Consider the following 19,389-nt stretch of genomic DNA (forward strand, 5'->3'; position numbering starts at 1 on the left):
GTTCCGAAAGGGGTGGGGGGCAAACATGGCCGACGACTTAGGGGAAGTAAACACAGCTGTAGGTGAAGGCGAAACAAAACAAGAGCAAGAGGTCTCCAAACTTTTAAACGAGGAGCCTGACAACAATGCCTGCAACAACAATATTCTTGGCCGGACCGAGAGGTCATCGTCGGAGAGCAGCTGGTCGGGTTCCCTCATGTCGCTGGCTCGTAAGGCCACGGAGACACTCAGCAGCGGGGTGAACTACGCTTCTGCACGGAGGAACTCCGTGCATGGCTCCGCTGAGAGCCTGACGTCGGAAAAGGAGCCCGAACCCGAGTTAAACCGCATGGGAAAGAAGCTTCCAGGTAGGCGCGAAAGAAAACACTTCATCTTGGACTTTAACTTGGCTGTCAGCTTTCAAGACACATGACTTAAACGAGCGAAAATCGAGATTTTATGGCTCTGGGATCATGTGGACTTCCTCTGACTTATATTACTTTGGCTGACGTTCAACCAAAGTGTTCATCCAATATCCTTGATCTGCATCGAAGTCCATATAGTCTTTTTCCTCTCCACTAGTGACGTTTTTAATGTTTTAATTTCTGTCCACAAGTGTAGTTACTAATCAAGCAAAACTATGCACTTTTTGCAATATGCACTACAGACAGTTTTTCTACCTGTGCATTAAATCTACTAGTACATGGGTCTGAAGATGATTATCGAAGATATTGGACAAATGTTCAGACTAGGGCTGCAGCTGTCGATTATTATAGTAGTCGATTAATCTATCATCTAGTTAGTTCGGATAATCGAGTAATCGGATTAGTAACATTTATTGGGTTGCAGAATAAATTTAAGTTTAAATTTAATTTAATAATAAATTTAAGATATGTAAAACAAGCTTGCTAAGATTTCACTTTTAAAAGCGCATTAAATGCAAACACAAAATAACATTTCCGAGTGTTTCTCAAATTCCGCAGCGTTGCACTTTCATTTAAAAATAAGTTAAAATACCTGAGCTTAGCCTCAAAAGGTATTAAAAATTAAATGAAGATCTAGGTACAACAAAAGAACAATTGGCTATATAAATGCTATAAGTACTAACTTTTTTTTTTAACAATACTCTTAACAAATTGTTCAAACACATGTTCCTACAAAAAAAAAACAGCTAAATATACCTATAAATTACGAATGCATAAAAAAACATTAGCTTATGTTGGTCTTAACAGGGAGCAGCTGGATTCAGCCATGTTAAATGAGTTACGTTGTATTCACTGTTGCCACTAGAGGGCGTTTTATTCAACCAAATCAATAAAACTAAATGCAAACACTTTCAAAACAAACCATTATCATGCCACTCTAATTGAACGAATACTCAAAGCAGCAAAATTTGAGTTGAAACTTTTTTCTTATCGAATTGCTCGAGTTAATCGATTAATCATTGCAGCACTATTTCAAACAGATTTTCATTTAAAGTGTCATTAGTAAATGATATGTGTTCGAATAGTTACGTGACTGATGTGTTTTAATGCCTGTGCTTTCTGTGAAAATTCAGTGTTGCTCCCCAAAGACCCCATGGCAATAGAAAGGTCCAATCTTCTCAGCATGCTGAAGCTAAGCATCAAAGTTTTAATCAAGTCTTCAGTGAGTTTGGGGAGGACTCTAGACGCTGACTTCCCGCCCTTGCAGCAGTTCTTCTTAGTCCTGGAGCACTGCCTCAAACATGGGCTAAAAGGTGACTTTTCAAGGATAACTGCAAATACATTCTATTTGTTAAAGTGTCAGTTCATAGTCACATGTTTTTTATTCAACTATTTCAGCCAAGAAGTCCTTCATTGGTCAGAACAAATCCATTTGGGGCCCTCTGGAGCTGACTGAGAGCTTGTGTCCAGAATCTGCCAACATAGTGACAAGTGCCAGAGACCTGCCTGGAATCAAGTATGCGTTGGAAAAATAATGATAATAATAATAATATTTTTAATTTTAATTTTTACTTTTTTGGAGCATTCTGTAAATTACCAACTGGTTCAAAAACACTCCTGTCAAAGTCTGCGTGACCTCAATGACTCTCTCTCATTGTTTTTAACTGTGCCACTTACGCCAGTCAGCAGTCACACTGTTAAACAGCAGTACCCAAGAACTATTAAATTGCCCACCTTACCCTTTATAGGGCACTCAATTTACTCATTGGCTAGATCATATTTAAAAAAAAAAAAACGCTTTCATGAGATGGTTTTTTTCAGATGCTTCGAAATTAGATAGATTTATTAACATACTCAATGTCCAAATCAAACAACACAACACAAGCAAGAGATTAAAAGGAAAGTAATAAAACAGTAACAAGTGGACTACAATAAACAACACTGGGTCTCCTAGCGACCGACTTTTAATAGCAACATGTACCAGTGCTTCCAAAACTGTGACAAATAGCGTATAAAACTGTGCAAAATGTTAGTCAGGCCCAACACAATCACATTTTTAAAACCATTCATCCGACTAATAAAATTAAACGTGAGTATCCTTAAAACAGAGTGAAGGGTATTCACTCGAGTTGCTACAAACATATCTGAAGTACTGCTCCATCTGAGCCTTTTCAACAAGATTCTCAAAAAGTCGTATTAAGATATATTGCAAGAGTTTTATGGAAACACTTTATTTTTTAAAAAGTTTAATCCTACAGGAAGTGGTGGTGGGTCTTTTGGAAGAGAATACTTATTAGGCTTAATCATATTTTAGTCATTTCAAAATGTACATGTCTCTGTCTAGTTTTAATCGACAAAATCTCTTGCAAATTTTGTCTTGGTTTTGTCGGCAGTTACTCAAAATGTCTTGGTCTGTAAAATTCAAAAGGTTTTTTTTTCGTATACATCTTTTATTTGAGCATTTGAATACACTGACATGATTTAATAGTTCCAAATCAATTAGTCTTTTGCATGGCACATTTGATGTAGATAGGAAAAAGAAAGAAAAAGGATGAGTTGGTAACAACACTTTGTCTTTGCCATGATACCAAGGGAAAAAAAACAAGAGTTATGTTTGGCTTTATCTTGATCAAGTCCTCATCTATTTTACACAAACCACTTATACGCACCCGCATACCCACACACAAAAACAAGATAATAATAGTAATGAAAATTTAAATAAATAAATAAATAAATACAATTCAAGGAAACAAAAAGGACAGTTCAAGCGTACCCTAGCGCAGTAGGTAGGCTTGAATGCTATGGAAAAAAAAAATGTAAAAAAAAAATACCCAAAATGAAATTAAGAGGGGAGGGGTTAGGGCAGGGCATCAGGTTGCTATTCTGCAGAGATTATTAATCCGTCCAGGTAGTCTCTAAAGGGATGCCAGGTTTCGTGAAAGATATTTTCTCTACCAGAAAGTGAGAGTCTATCTTTTCTAACTTTAATTGAGTCAGAACCTCTTTGAGCCAACTATTGAATGATGGCGGAAGTGCATGTTTCCACTTAAGCAAAATAAGACGACTCGCTAATAGGGTTGTGAAAGCGATTAAATGGCGCAAACAGTTTGCTGAAGACATGTCAACAAAGCACATGGATTACTGGAACCATGTCCTATGGTCTGATGAGACGGGTGGGCTTTCTTGTGTACCGTCTTCAGAAGAGACTTCCTCCTGAGGTGACAGCCATGCACACCAATTTGATGTAGAGTGCGGCGTATGGTCTGAGCACTAACAGACCCCCCCCACCTCTTCAATCTCTGCAGCAATGCTGAGAGCACTTCTGTAACGAGTCACATGACATTTGGGAGGGAAAATGACAAGCAGTACTCAATTTGGACATTTAGAGATGTACGTATTTACTAAGGGGTGTACTCACTTTTGTTGCCAGGGGTTTAGATATTAATGGCTATATTTTGAGTTATTTTGAGGGGAAAATAAATTAACTATTATATAAGCTGCTCACAGACTACTTTTCATTGTGTCAGAGTGTCATTTTTATCAGTGTTGTCCCATGAGAACATATACTTAAATATCTGCAGAAATGCGAGGGGTGTACTCACTTTTGTGATACAGTTTGTGGCTTCTACAGTGTATGTATAAAAAGAAAAGATGTCCGAGCATTTAACAGGATGCTTGCCACACTAGATGCTAATGCTACGAGTTACATTTAGTGTGTGATGGTCACTCAGCAGAGACCTTTAAAGGCCAAAGCAACATTGCATATTCTGTCTTGCCAAGATAAGAAAACAAATCTTACTATGTTTCCACAAGCAAGATTGAGCACAGCCTAGCTTGAAACACATCCTAAACTCCGGTGAGGAAAGTGAGGGAGAGGCCCAGCACATTTCACATGAGTGACACGACCCAAACACTGCTACGATGCAAGCTCACTTACAATATGAAAATGGCAAGCATTGTGAACATGTGACAGAAACTATGTCGCATTTTTGTCACGTTGTCGTCTCGTTAGACGAAAACTGGCATTCGTCCTCTTATGTTGTAGTTTCCCGAGCCATGTTTTTAGCTCGTCATCGTCATGAAAAACTTGTTCGTCGACTATATATTTTGTTTTCGTCATTGTTGACAAAGACAACACTGGATGAAATGATTACATTAGTCTGAAATTTATTTTTAGGACTGGTTTGGGGAGAGGAAGGGCATGGCTGCATTTAGCACTCATGCAAAAAACAATGGCTGACTACATGAAAGTCTTGCTGGAACGCAAAGATCTCCTGAGGTTAGAAAATCATGTCTAAAATGTCTCCATTGTTTGCTTTTTTATTATTAAAATCATTCACGATTGTGTCACAGTGAGTTCTATGATGCTGGAGCGCTAATGATGGAGGAGGAAGGTGCAGTAATGGGAGGGCTGCTGGTCGGCCTTAATATTATTGATGCAAACCTGTGTATTAAAGGTGAAGATCTGGACTCTCAGGTGAAGAACAAGACCTTGTCCGTTAATATTTTTTTAATCAAGTCAAACAGTGTTACTTTTTGTGTTATTTAGGTGGGAGTAATTGACTTCTCCCTTTATCTGAAAGACCCTACCAGCTCTGGAAACCCGAAAGAGTGAGTACTGGCTCACAGATCTATTAAAAATCACAGAATTAAACAGTGCCAGTGTTTTTTTCAGTGATGCCAAGATGACCGCCATCTTGGATCAGAAGCATTACATTGAGGAGTTGAATCGTCATCTGAGTGGAACCGTTACCGACCTTCAGGCGAAGATGGACTGCTTGGAGAAAACCAACAGCAAACTTGTAGAAGAGGTCAGAAGTTGATTTTGTTGTCACTGTGATATTATTTTCATAAGTTGTGAAGACAAAAATAGCATTGGCAATTGGGCAGACTTATTTGGTATTTTTAGCTGCGCCACGAGGTAAAACCAACGGAAGCTTATAGAAGCGAAGATATGAATTCAGTTCTGTCTCTCTGTATGTTTGTCTTTAAGATAACTCAAGAACGAATAATGGGATTATTATCAAACTTGCAAGATGTGTTTGCAAATGGGCGAGGTGATTAAATGTGGGGGTCATAAGGTCAAAGGTCACTCAAGAATCAATAAATGGATTCTCAAACTTGCATGATATGTTTCTAATATGAAACAGAAGAGGTGATTTTTTTTTTCTCTATTACCGTTAATTTCAGACGATATGCCGCAAATTTTCCCCCTCATTTTGAATCCTGTTGTTTATTGTCCACTGTGGTTTATTTGTTGATTTATTTGGGTTATTAGATAACACTTTGACAGTGGCGTCATAAGAATGCCATAAAACTGTCATAATTATGACACGACACTATCAAGGGCATTAATGTATGCTTATGACACATGTTATTAAGTGTTATCCGGCAAATTGTGTCATTAACTCCATTTATGTCCAGCTCAGATCTTTTACATCCATTAAAAAGTGAGATAATTTGCCGGATGGCACAAGATGACATCTGTCATAAGCATTCATTAATGCTCATGGCAGTCATGTCATAAGTATGATGGTCTTATGTTGGTCTTATGGTCCACTGTCAAAATTAAGTGTTACCAAATACCGTAACTGAATTAATTAGCACAGAACATGAATTTTGATTGTTATTTACATCTGTAGCACTGCAATGCATGCTAGGAGGTATGTTGGATGCCAACAGTGTTGACAGCAGGTGGCAGAAGAGGTTGACGGTCTCCCCCAAGGGAGCAGTGATGGCCAAATGAAGCTTTGCAGCCAATTGGTTCAAAGCTTCATGGTGGTTCATTTGGTCTTAAGACAGTCTTATGATGCCGCTACCAAATAAAATTCTGTAATTTTCGGGCTATAAGCCGCTACTTTTTTTCCTTCATTTTGAATCCTGCGGTTTATAGTCCAGTGCGGCTTATTTGTGGATTTATTTGGCTTAATAGGTAACACTTTATTTGACAGTGGCGTCATAAGACCGTCATAATTATGACATGACACTATTATGGGCATTACGGAATGCTTATTAGAGATACCATTGTCATCCGGCAAATTATGTCAAGAACTCCATTTATGTCCAGCTGGGATCTTTTACATTAATTCAAAAATGAGATGATTTTCTGGATAACACTAAATGACATCTGTTATAAGCATTCATTAATGCTTTTGACAGTCACATGTCATAATTATGATTGTCTAATGAAAGTCGTATGGCGCCACTTTGAAATAGTGTTCCCAAATACCATAACTAGGAATTAATGAAACAACTGGAACAGTAACTGAAGAAATAATTAGCACAGAACATGTATTTTGATTGTAATTTACGTCTGCAGCGCTGCAATCCATGCTAAGAGGCATGTTGGACAACAAAAGTGTTGACAGCATGTGGCAGCAGAGGTTGACTGTCTCCCCTGAGGGAGCAGTGATGGCCAAATGAAATTTCTTGAAGCAATGATGGTGCAATCATGGTGGTTCATTTGCTCTCATGGCAATCGCATGATGCTGCTGTCAAATTAAGTGTTACCAGGTAATATCTTTTGGTGTAAATATCCCATAGTACAGTGAGGAGAGCTGCGGCTTATCTATGATCAAATGTCGTTTTTTGTTTCAAATTTGGTGGGTGGCGGCTTATAGTCAGGTGTGCCTTATAGTTCGAAAATTACGGTTGTTCCTGCTTAATATGTTTTGGTGTAAATATCCCAAATTACAGTGAGGACAGCTGCGATTTATAGTCTGGTGCAGCTTATCTATGAACAAATGCCGTTTTCCTGTCAAATTTGGTGTGTAGCATCTTATAGACCCTACTCACATGACGTCACAACCACGCCTCCGCGCCATATTGTCCGTCTACTTGTCGTTTTGACGCATTACCGCTACGTAAATTCCTCCTATTATGGCGTGTTTTTCTGCTCGTTAACATTAATAATCAAAATGGTGAAGGCGTGTGTGGCGGTTGGTTGCAATAACAAAGAAGATAGACGGAGAGACTTGAAGTTCTACCGTATTCCGAGAGACCCGGAGAGGAGAGCGAGATGGACTGCTGCAATTCGACGAGAAAACTGGGCTCCAAACGATTACCACAGATTATGTAGTAGTCATTTTATATCTGGTAAGATGCATTTAATATACATATAGAGGGTTTTGGGCTGACAACCACAATTAAGATCATTGCAAGGCTAATCGCTGACAACATACAGTTTCAAATTCAAGATGCTTATTTCTTCCACCATCATTACATTTTGAATAATATTTAGCTGGTACCAAGTGAAAGAAGCTGGCCTCGTCTGCGGATCATCAGTTAAACAGGTGTGTCCAAACCTTTTGCAAAGGGGGCCAGATTTGGTGTGGTAAAAATGCGGGGGGCTACCTTGGCTGATTTACATAGAACAATATATTTAAACAAATTTTAGCAAGCCCTTCTGTGTGTCACATTTGCTTTATTTTTTTTTTTTTATTCATAATTTCAACAATCTCGTCTTTGTGGCGTTCTCTCGGCCTCTTGCGAAATACTGCTGCTGTGAAATGAAACTAGCTTCAAGTTGCTATAATTTCTCGCTGCGTATCTTCCCTGTAATGTTGTCGTACATGTCAGCGTGTCTTGTTCGGTAATATTATCGCGTCACATCGAACTCTTTGAAAACAGCGACTGTCTCTTTGCAAATGAGGCAGACACCGTTGTTGCGTGTTTTATTGAAGAAATAGTCCAATATCCAGCTATCCTTGAAGCGTCGGCCATCACAGTCAACTTTTTTTTTTTTTAATTGATTGTCGCCATTTTAGAAAATTGGAAGTAAAGGGTCGCACGGGGTAATGTTGCTTAGAGTGCTGCTCTTAAAGTTTTTCAAGCTTTCGTGAGAATAGGCTGATATTGTGTGGATAAGATAGTTGTAGATATCAGGGTAGCAGATGTCAGGCAGAGAGGGCGAAGACAGTGGGTTGAAAAATATCGATTTAGGCATCAAATATGGATCTGGCGAATGGATAGATTGAAGCTTTTCCACATAACGCCTTTTATGCAACACATCCAATTAGTTTACAGCATCTTAAAGCACCGGGGCTTCCATGAATTGCTCTATAAACTGAACGACTAATTGAAACCATTGAGAATAGGGCTAAACAGAGACGGACAATATGGCGGCCGGATACAGCGACACGTCATTCTGTGATGTTGGTGAGTAGGGTCTGTAGTCAGGTTTGCCTTACAGTCCAAAAATTGCGTTAGATTTTGTGTCAGGACAAGTGCTCTGCGTGCTTTAGTATTTGTGGGTTATTTACAATTTGAAAGTGTGATGTAAAATGCCCTCCAATTCTGGAATGTCCCACAGGACAGAAAACAATCCAGACAATTATTTCTGACCATCTATTTCTCGTTTAGCTCGCAGCGGCAACGGACAGAATCAACTCTCTGCGAGATGAACAGGAACAGCTGAGAGAGGACAACGCGCAGATTTTGCTTTCCAGTCAGAAAAAGAAAGAGGTCCGAATGTGAAGGCTTTATTTGGCTTCTCCTTCAATGACATGTTTCCAAATGGGACACAAAAAAACAAGCAAAACTGTGTGCCATTTTGCTTCCCCAGGCTGCGCTTCAGGACAGCCAGGCGGAGTTGGAGACGTACAAACAAACCCGACAAGGCTTGGATGACATGTATAATGTTGTGTGGAAGCAATACAAGGAAGAAAAACGCATTCACCAGGTCAGGTATTGATAGTCAGTAGCTCGGAACTACAAGTGCATAGACGTTTAACCCTTTCAGAGGCAGTGGACAGCTATTCAAATGTTGACAATGTATAAATTAATATAATGTTAATAAAAACTAAATGAATAAAAACAGGAATATACACCAATTACAGATCCAAATAAGTAAAGGTAATTTTTCACAGCATATTCAGTCATGTGAAAAAATTAGGACAGCCTATGGAACCCTGTGTTTTCTAACATATTTGGTCATATGGATATTTGATATCAATTTTAACAATCTTGAGAGATTCAAGTAATATAACTAAACAAAACTGAAAAAATGATTTTTTATAACTTTCTGTAGAATGTAATTTTAAATAAATGCCATTTCTGTTGAGGAATAAATTAGGACACCCCCACATTCAGTCCTACTTAAAATGGCTAAAATCACACACAGGTCCATCACATCAGGTGCACAGGATTAGAACATCATAACCCAGTGTTTTGAAGGAGGCTTGCCCTATTTAAACCTTACATTTAGTTTGGTGTGCCCCTGACTGTTGAAGTAAGAGAAAACACCATCGTTAGCTCAAAGGAGCTGTCTGAGGCCATCAGAAAGAAGATTGTAGATGCTTATGAGTCTGGTAAGAGATTTCAAAATATCTCAAAAGAATATAGAATCAGCCATTCCACTGTCCGGAAAATGGTCTACAAGTGGGGGACATTCAAAACAACTGCCAACACGCCCAGGTTTGGTCGTCCAAGCAAGTTCACCCGAGTGGAGACCGCAAGATGCTAAAAGAAGTCTCCAAAAAACCCGAAAATGTTATCATGGGACCTACAGCAGGCTCTTTTTACTGTTGATGTTAATTTGCATGCGTCGACAATCAGAAAGAGACTTCACAAGTTGAACCTTCATGGGAGGAGTGCAAGGAGGAAACCTTTCCTCTCCAAGAAGAAGAAAAATTGAATTATTTGGACACCAAAACAGAGGAAATGTTTGGCATAAACACAATACAGCGTTCCAGGAAAAGAACCTCATGCCAAGTGTGAAGCATGGAGGTGGAAGTATCATGGTTTGGGGATGCTTTGCGGAAGCAGGACCTGGCTAGCGCACCATCATAGAATCCACCATGAATTCTATCGTACATCTATAACATGTGAGATCATCAATTCACAAACATACCAGTAAATCCACCAAGGACTGGCTGAAAAGGAAGAAATGGAGAATCCTGGAATGGCCGGGTCAAAGCCCAGATCTTGATCCCATTGAGGTGTTATGGGGTGACTTGAAACGGGCTGTACATGCAAAAAAAAACCTCAAACATCTTACAGCTCAAAGTATTCTGCGTTGAGGACAGGGCCATTTGGGGGCCCTAAGCAAAATAATGCCAAGGGGCCCATATTTCCTAATTCTTGATCTCATAACTATGTACACGACATTGCCAAGCATTACCTTGAATTGTACATTTGAGGAAATCATCATCTTGTGAAGAGGACGGCACTCCACCTCCAATTCCAAGATACTTCTCAATAGCTCCTTTGAATCATCCAAAGTACAAAATATGATTACATGGAACAAAATTCTGCCCAGGAAAATATTCGTCAACAAAAACGTGTACTGTGGGGAGTGCGCAACTAATTAAGTAGACTCACTGTGGGCTGATACATGGCATACTATGTGATAATAATGTCCAATATATGAAATGATAGGCTACGTCTACACTTGAGGAGTGGGGCAAACTTTCTTCAGACCGATGTCAAAGACTGGTAGATGGCTACAAAAAGCGTCTCACAGAAGTTATTTCAGCCAAAGAGAGCAACACTAGCTATTAGGTGGTAGGGTGTCCTAACTTTTTCCTCTGTTAGAATATGCATTTTTGTTGATATATTTGGTTTAATGAGTAAAACAGTGTTAACAATTAAATTACTTTCTTTTCCATAAATAAGAAAAACAAGATCAGACATTGATATGTGAACATTTCTTGATAAAGAACTGAATATTTAATGGGGTGTCCTAATTTTTCACATGACTGTAACTCATTGCCTGCCATTGTCAAGGATAGATGTCCAATTCCTTTAAGCCGGAAAGATTAGCTGTAAAGGCTCATGTTTCAGTTCCACTCACAGTTCTAAACATCAAATCAATTTTGACTGGGAGAGCGAGTGAATGAATGGATCAGACGTCTAACACCGTCAGTGGCAGCCTATGATTGCCCTGGCGTTGTCTGAAACCTCACCTGTTGCAAAAATCAGGAGTTGGCGCGAGAGCTGGAGCTCCAGATAGTGCTGAAACAGGAAATGGAGATGGCCATGAACCTGCTGGAGAAGGACTCACATGAGAAACAGGACTCACTGGCTGCTTTGCGACTCCAGTTGGACCAAGTCAAAGCTCTGAACCTTCAAATGTTTCACAAAGCACAGGTACGTGGTAGTAGTTCCATTTCAACTGAGACGCATCACACATTTTGACAGGTTTTGGGGCTTTGCAGGACTCTGAACGAGAGGCGGCCAAAAAACAGGCAGAGGTTGAACAGCTCGAGCAGAAAATAGACGACATGGTGAAAGCAATGACGGATCTAGAGCTGAGGTATGTTTTTGCACAGTGATGACTGTGTTATCCGGACTATACGTCGCTCTCGTGTATTAAGCTATTCTAAAAATGTATGAAGCATGAAAAAAAGTGCGACTTTTAGTCCGGAAAATGCTGATTTGCTTTTTAGACTTCACAATTCAGAACGGGATTGTAAGAAGAGCAGCCAGTCGGATAAAAACTTAAGGGTTGAGCTGGAGGGAAAAATAAACACGCTTGAAAAACAACTGAGTGACCTGGATGCACAAAGGTACTTTCAACTGCTTGCCTGGTTCGTTACTGTTTACCTTGGACTAATTGTCTGCTGTGTGGTCAGGCTGGGCTTTGAGAAGGAACTTGTGGTCGAGAGAGAACAGCGGCAAGGCCTTCAGAAAGCGCTCCAGAGGGAGCAGGACAATAGCATGGAGCTTCGCACGCAACTCCAACAACTCCAAGGCCTGCACGCTGTCAGTAATTTAGGAATTTTATCTATCAATTCATTTCTTGGGATTCGTAATGTGCAACGATTAAATTTCACTGTAAGATGAATCAAAATGTCATGAGGAAAATAGCAATGTGAGACGCAACAATGTGACCCCTGGCAGGAATTATGGAATCACCAGTCTCAGATGTTTAGTGTTTTGTCTAGGACAACAACAACAACAAAAAATTGACAAGACGCAAAACTTATTCCAAATGGCAGCTTTCTGGCTTTAAGAAACACTTGGTAATGTTTCAGTTTTGCTCAATTTTAGTGACGACAGTGGACAAAAGCGACAGTGTTTTACCTTAAGGAAGACTGCGTTTATCATGAGGACAAGCGCACACCTGCAAAGTGTCGTATAATCGTCAATCTATTAATCAAAAATCAATCACCTGGTCGCCTGCAGATGGATTAAACATTTTAACATTTCTGTTTCCAGCGGATGTTTGAAGGATGAATAGTACCGTAATTTTCGGACTATAAGCCGCTACTTTTTTCCTTTATTTTGAACCCTACGGCTTATAGTCAAGTGCGGCTTATTTGTTGATTTATTTCGGTTAATAGGTAACACTTTATTTGACAGCGGCGTCATAAGACGGTCATAAGATCGTATAATTATGACATGACACAATCATGGACATTACTGAATGCTCATGACAGATGTGATCAAGTGTCATTCGGCAAATTAAGTCACTAACTCCATTCATGTCCAGCTTGGATCTTTTACATCCATTCAAAAGTGAGATAATTTGCTAAATGGCATCTGTTATAAGCGTTCATTAATGCTCATGACAGTGTCATGTCATAATTATGATGGTCTAATGGCGTCACTGTCAAATAAAGTGTTACCAAATACCATAACTAGCAATTAATGAAACATCTGGAACACGAATTTTGATTGTTATTTACATCTGTAGCGCTGCAATGCATGCTAGGAGGCATGTTGGACAACAACAGTGTTGACAGCAGGTGGCATCAGACTTCGACTGTCTCCCCCAAGGGAGCAGTGATGGCCAAATGAAGTTTCTTGAAGCAATGAAGCTTTGCAGCCAAGAGGTTCAAAGCTTCATGGTGGTTCATTTGGTTTTCTGACAGCCGTATGATGCCGCTGTCAAAGAAAGTGCTACTGGTTAATATCTTTTGGTGTAAATATCCAATAATACAGTGAGGAAAGCTGCGGCTAATAGTCCAGTGTGGCTTGTGTATGTACAAATCCCGTTTTTGTGCCAAATTTGGTGGGGGGCGGCTTATAGTCAGGTGCGCCTTATAGTGCGAAAATTACTGTAATAAGGTAATGAATCCAGTTGTGGCTAAACTATAGCATATGACTAGGGATGGGAATCGAAATCCGATTCCAATTCCGAACAGGTTCCTAGTGTTTCGAGGCCTCGACATCACAATGAAAAAGCCTTAACGATCCCTTTAACGATTCCTAAAGACTCATATTGCGTTTTGTTGTCCAGACGCATCAAACTAGCATGGCGCCAAGAACCACTCACTCCAAAGTTTGGCTACACTTCACCAGGAAAGAGGGTGAAAATGAAAGGTTACGATGGTTTAGCACGAGCATTGCAGCCGTAAACATAACAATGACAGCACGTAGGTTCAAACGCTCGAAAGTGTGTCTTTACTTCACGAGGAAAAATTACAACAAAGCGACTTGCAGTCATTGCAAGGTGGTGATAACTGCATCGGGAGGGAATACAACTCTACTATCCTCACCAAGACGCTAAGGCTCAGTCCTGGCTATACAGCTAGGTAAACTCCCAAATCAGGATGCAGAATGCGTTGGTATAATTTGCTGACTTTATTCAACCATCACTTGAAGAGTGAAAGTAAAAATAGAAATGAAATAAATCAATTTCGTCCCTAGTAACAAACCGGTTTGCTTCAACGTAAATCAATGATGATTAGCCGCTGATACAGTAATAACAAACGGTCAGCATGCGTTCGCTAGCATTAGCACATCGTTCATACCATTACACAACTGGATTTAAGTGTCCGATCGCGAGTGGAAACACACAACTACACAAAAGATGATACATACAGGCTCTGCCTCTGTAGATATTTTACAAACATTAACAAGGAACGTAGGCTCGTGGCAGTGTTTCCCTCTCTCACTAACTCGCTTGGATTTGGCACTTCTTCGCGTGTAAGCGCACTCTTCTTCTTATGAGAGCGTTCTTCTTCGCGTGAGGAAGCGCAACGGCGCTCCCACTTGAGCATGAAAGTACCATAAAAACTAAAAGGCATGCATTTCAATATAATGGTAAATAATACACTTTTTAACTCAGGGGTCCCCAAACTATGGCCCCCGCCTCCACATTTGGTCCAGCCCCCTGAACAATACCAGAGGGTAGGGTTGTTCCGATCATGTTTTTTTGCTTCCGATCCGATCCCGATCGTTTTAGTTTGAGTATCTGCCGATCCCGATATTTCCCGATCCGATTGCTTTTTTTTGCTCCCGATTCAATTCCAATCATTCCCGATAATTTTTCCCGATCATATACATTTTGGCAATGCATTAAGAAAAAAATGAATAAAACTCGGACGAATATATACATTCAACATACAGTACATAAGTACTGTGTTTGTTTATTATGACAATAAATCCTCAAGATGGCATTTACATTATTAACATTCTTTCTGTGAGAGGAATCCACGGATAGAAAGACTTGTGACTTTGTGAATTTGTGACTAAATATTGCCATCTAGTGTATTTGTTGAGCTTTCAGTAAATGATACTGTAGTCATGCCCAAATGCATGATGGGAAGTGGAACCATGACTGTGCGTAGTGCTACCAATTGATATATCTTCTCTGCGTTGGGAAATAACATAAGGTGTCAAGAAAAAGATCAATTGCTTCCCATGATATTTCTAATCGAAGGGAGAGGGATTGTAAGGCTTTAGCCAATTAAAAAAAAGGCTTCAAAGGCTTCCAAAATTCACTCCACTCATTTTACGCTGCCTTTTATCTCTCTATATAGGTAAAACGGCGCCATTACAGATTGAACACGACAATGCGTGAGTGGGTCGTGCAACGCATGCATTAATTGCGTTAAATATTTTAACGTGTTACATTTTTAAAAAAAATAATCACCGCCATTATTGGGATAAATTTGATAACCCTACCTTAAGCCTAAACTAAAGACGCTGGATGAGTGTAACATGTCTGTAACCTTAATACAATTAGAAAACGATTTAATTAAAAAATATGTATATATTAAAAAAAGGCATGGCCCATAATTTTTTTTGCCGATTCCGATACTTTGAAAATGACGTGATCGGACTATGCCGGATGCGGGATGCCGATCGATCGGGACATCTCTACCAGAGAGCATTTAGATTTTTTTTTTTCCCTCAGTAGTGTTATTTATTTCCTGGCCTTTTTCTGTGAAGAACTGAGAGAGGATTATTTGGTATCTATTTAATTAATAGTGTTGTTATTATTATTTATTATTATTATATATTTTTTATTTACTTTTGTTCCATGAAGAATCCAGAAAGGGTTATTTGATTGTGGATTTCTGAAAAACAATATTTTTTTTACATTTAGGCACTCCTGCAACCGTCACACTTTATCTGTTACAAACTGACCCTGGCCCCTCATCAGAGAAGGGAAAAGTGCCCTCACAGGAAAAGGTTTGGGGACCCCTGCTTTAACACATATTGCCAAAGGCAGAACAACGACCTATATGCCAATATATACCAATATTTTTTTATTTCTATTAGAAAAATGTTTCAGTAAAATTCATTTGCCACTTATTGCCACAGTTGACATTGAGGCTTTGGGCCTCTTTTGACCTCGTTGTGAGTTTGTAAGGTTGTGACTTCTGATTAAACAAACTCGATGCCAATCAAAACGTTTGTTCTTCTTCCCAAATTAGAATCGATAAAGAATCGAATCGTTAAGCAATATCGATAATGGAATCGTAATCGTAAAAATCCTATCAATTCCCATCCCTACATATGACGGTTAGCAACCATGTGGCTTAGTGTGCCTAACCCTTGCACCCCACTCGAACTCGTCAGCAATGACGAGTTCGATTGATGGGGGGGCTGATGGGTTTTAGTGAAAGCCGGGCTTTTTCCCCTTTTTTTTCTCCTCAGACAAAACTTCTTGTCTTTATTGTTGCTCTGCCATCTTTGCAAAATTCGCGCGAAAGCATTCGCATCGACTTCGTCTTTATAATGAAGGAGGGAAGTGACAGATGCCGTAAAGCAGTCAGCTTTTTAGTTTTTTGTGTGGCAGGGTTCCTGCCACCATCCTCAATGTTAATTAGTGCCGGTGAAAGCGATACAGACCTCCTCAGAATATAAAAAGGTGTCATTCAACTAGTTATCAGTTGACATATTATCACAAATGTTATGAAAATATTTCATAAAAGTTGAAAAGCTACCTAGTATTGCTTTAAAAAGAAATATGGAAAAAATAAGTTGGGGTAATCGCAAATGGTTACTTCTCAGACCAAGCAAAGGGAAAACTTTAAGTTAAATTAATTTGTCACTACTGTGAACATCTATTTAAAAGATATCATTAGGTTAACTCAGGCCGGGTACAGAGTATGTGTTGTGATAGAAGACATTGAATTGATATTCACAACAATTACGGATGGCAATAGACTTCCAATCCATTTCAACTGGGAGGGGCTGGAAGTCGCATAAACAGTACCGAGTTCCCGTTGCTGTTCTTCATGTCAGGATATCTTCCTCCCCCAGCAGCGTCGCCACCGTCCTGCAGTTCCTTTCAGCCGGGAAATCTGCCTTTCCTTGTTCGTATGCTGCTTCTGCTGTTTCTCCCCCAGCGCCAGCTCCTCTTACCAGTCCCGATCCGGCTTTTTGAGTACGGACAGCAGGCTCGCGTTGAGAGAGGCGACGCTGGCAAACTGAGAGGCCATGATATCGTCCCTCTCGCGCCTCCTTACTCTTTCCACAGCGCCCTTTTCTCTCAGCAAGGGGACTCATTTGCAAGTAAAGCCTGAATAGTCATTGAATATAACACAATTTAACACAACGTACCTCACAGTATTTTATCTTTTGCTTTAATATGATGTATGATACATGATTTTGGGTAGTTATTTTGAGATTTAGGGGCTATAGGAGTACATCTAGGGTTAATCCCAATTTACGTGGAAATTAGGTTATGTGGCCAGGGTAGGAACAGAACTCGTTCGTAACCCGGGGACTACCTGTATTTAAGTTTTTTTTTTTTTTTTTTTTTACTACTGTTCAAATGACTTTTCCCCCAAAATGGATCCTTCAACTCATTTTATTTAAAATTCCTTTTTTTGCCCATTTATTAATACGTGCGGGCAACACTTACTAAAACTGGATGGGGGAAAAGAATCATTTGTGCAAAAAAAGAGTTTAAATGTAAAGAAAATGGTCCATGGCAAGGCTCCAACATGCAGACAATTGGAGCTATAAAGTCATTTGAAATAACTTTGTCCTCTATCGACACAATTAACCAAGTGTAGTGAACATCCTCAGACTGGCGATTCCATAATTTTTTGCCTAGGATTGTGGAAGTTTCTCACAACAAATGCAAACATTTCACTCTTCGAACCTTCTCAATTTTGATTTTGCAGGAGCTACAGGATCTGAAGCAGGAGAAGCAGCAGCTGCAAGAGTTATGTGAACAGCAGGAGCAGGCTTTGCAGGAGATGGGGCTGCATCTCAGCCAGTCAGTGCTCGTTCAACCTGACCAATTCTCTTAGGCCACGTTCATACTACAGGTCTTAAAGAGCATACGACACCAGAAAAAAAGTCTTAAATGGCATTATTATGTGAATTAGAATCATATTTTGAGACGATTCGACTATATACAACAATTTAGCAAAGCGCAGATGACGAGAAATTAGTCTTTTAATCTGCCGGTTAGCCACGCCTACAATTATAGGGCTTTAGCGTCCCCAACAGGTGGATGACGTCAGCGGTAGACTAGGCTCATCGGTTTTACTATTCAGCCCATTGAGGGGGAATTGTTCAGAACGAGGAAAACGAGACGAAGAGAGCTGCAAAATGTCATTGTTTGTCTCTCTACTCCCAATATTTTTACAGGATATTCTTTTTATCCAAGTATTTTCCCCAATAGCTATATAAATGGCTTGAGAAGGACCAGTCAGCCCGTCGAGGGGGAACTATTCAAAATGAGGAAAACGCGACGAAGAGAGCGGCAAAATGTCATTGTTTCTGTCTCTTTACGTCAATATTTTTACAGGATATTCTTTTTATCCAAGTATTTTTCCCCAATAGCTATATAAATGGCTTGAGAAGGACCAGTCAGCGCGTCGAGGGGGAACTATTCACAATGAGGAAAACGCGACGAAGAGAGCGGCAAAATGTCATTGTTTCTGTCTCTTTACTTCAATATTTTTACAGGATATTGTTTTTACCCAAGTAATTTCCCCAATTGCTAAATAAATGGCATGGTCATGACAAATAACTTGTGCTAAATGGAATATAAAATAATAAAAATCCATTTATTCAAGACGACATGTCAAAATTACTCCATAATGGTCAAAACAGTCGACTTTACCTTTACTGTCACACCTGCCAAACGATATTTTATGACACCTAAATCGGACATATCTCATTTCCCTTCCCCGGCTTCGGAGAATGTAAACAGACCAGAAGGAGTGACAGCTAGCCGACATGCTAACCCGAACCGAGGGATGTTTCAAAGTCTTCGAAGTGGAAAATCACACATAACTAGCCTGGATTATTTGACATGACGACCCGGTTGTCGAGTTTCTTTGCGGATCGGCAAACCGCCCGGCGGAGAGCAATTTACAGTTCGTTCCCTGGAGGAGGGTGGCTGGAATTGTTGTGTAGCTAACGTGCTAACAGCTAACTGCTAACGAGCATGAGGAGAGCTTTTTACATGCCTATCAATGATCAAACGTAAGTAGTCCTTTATTTAAAGGAATTTTATAGTGTTTACTTTGTAATCACTGTATTCGTATTTGACATAATACAAAACAAGATGTTTACTCACTTCCTTGTAAGTCCAATGGTCCCACAGTAAATATCCACGGTGAATGGGAACCTTTTGAAACTCCAAAAAGGCACATACGCCTCTCCCGCATACAGAATGATTTTTCTGCAGCCGTTTGGCTGGCGTGATGCAAAAAATAAAAGTATTAATCCGCAAAATCAGCTGAATCCTTCGTCCTCATACACATCAGTACACTGTAGCGTGAAGAGGACGTCTTCTACCGTACACGTCACAGCGCCCTCCTCCTCAATGCAAGACCGAAGCCGG

The 19,389-nt window shown here is 39.8% G+C and overlaps 1 protein-coding gene across 2 annotated transcripts in view; it reads left to right on the top strand.

Annotated features, from left to right (window-relative positions):
* Positions 1–19,389, top strand: part of rufy1 (RUN and FYVE domain containing 1) — a 22,657-nt gene continuing 3,268 nt past the window's right edge. The window contains exons 1-14 of one of the 2 annotated variants that reach the window (XM_057850079.1): positions 1–347; positions 1,538–1,717; positions 1,803–1,920; positions 4,582–4,683; positions 4,758–4,881; positions 4,954–5,015; positions 5,080–5,215; positions 8,766–8,867; positions 8,968–9,084; positions 11,325–11,492; positions 11,561–11,658; positions 11,792–11,911; positions 11,978–12,107; positions 17,714–17,808. In XM_057850079.1, the coding sequence (XP_057706062.1) occupies positions 26–347; positions 1,538–1,717; positions 1,803–1,920; positions 4,582–4,683; positions 4,758–4,881; positions 4,954–5,015; positions 5,080–5,215; positions 8,766–8,867; positions 8,968–9,084; positions 11,325–11,492; positions 11,561–11,658; positions 11,792–11,911; positions 11,978–12,107; positions 17,714–17,808 (1,874 nt within the window). In that variant the 5' untranslated portion in view covers positions 1–25. Of the gene's footprint in view, positions 348–1,537; positions 1,718–1,802; positions 1,921–4,581; positions 4,684–4,757; positions 4,882–4,953; positions 5,016–5,079; positions 5,216–8,765; positions 8,868–8,967; positions 9,085–11,324; positions 11,493–11,560; positions 11,659–11,791; positions 11,912–11,977; positions 12,108–17,713; positions 17,838–19,389 lie in introns of both variants that reach the window. The other variant, XM_057850081.1, reaches the window with a different exon arrangement.

The sequence above is a fragment of the Corythoichthys intestinalis genome, chromosome 11 (assembly GCF_030265065.1).
Source record: "Corythoichthys intestinalis isolate RoL2023-P3 chromosome 11, ASM3026506v1, whole genome shotgun sequence".
Classification (NCBI taxonomy): Eukaryota; Metazoa; Chordata; class Actinopteri; order Syngnathiformes; family Syngnathidae; genus Corythoichthys; species Corythoichthys intestinalis.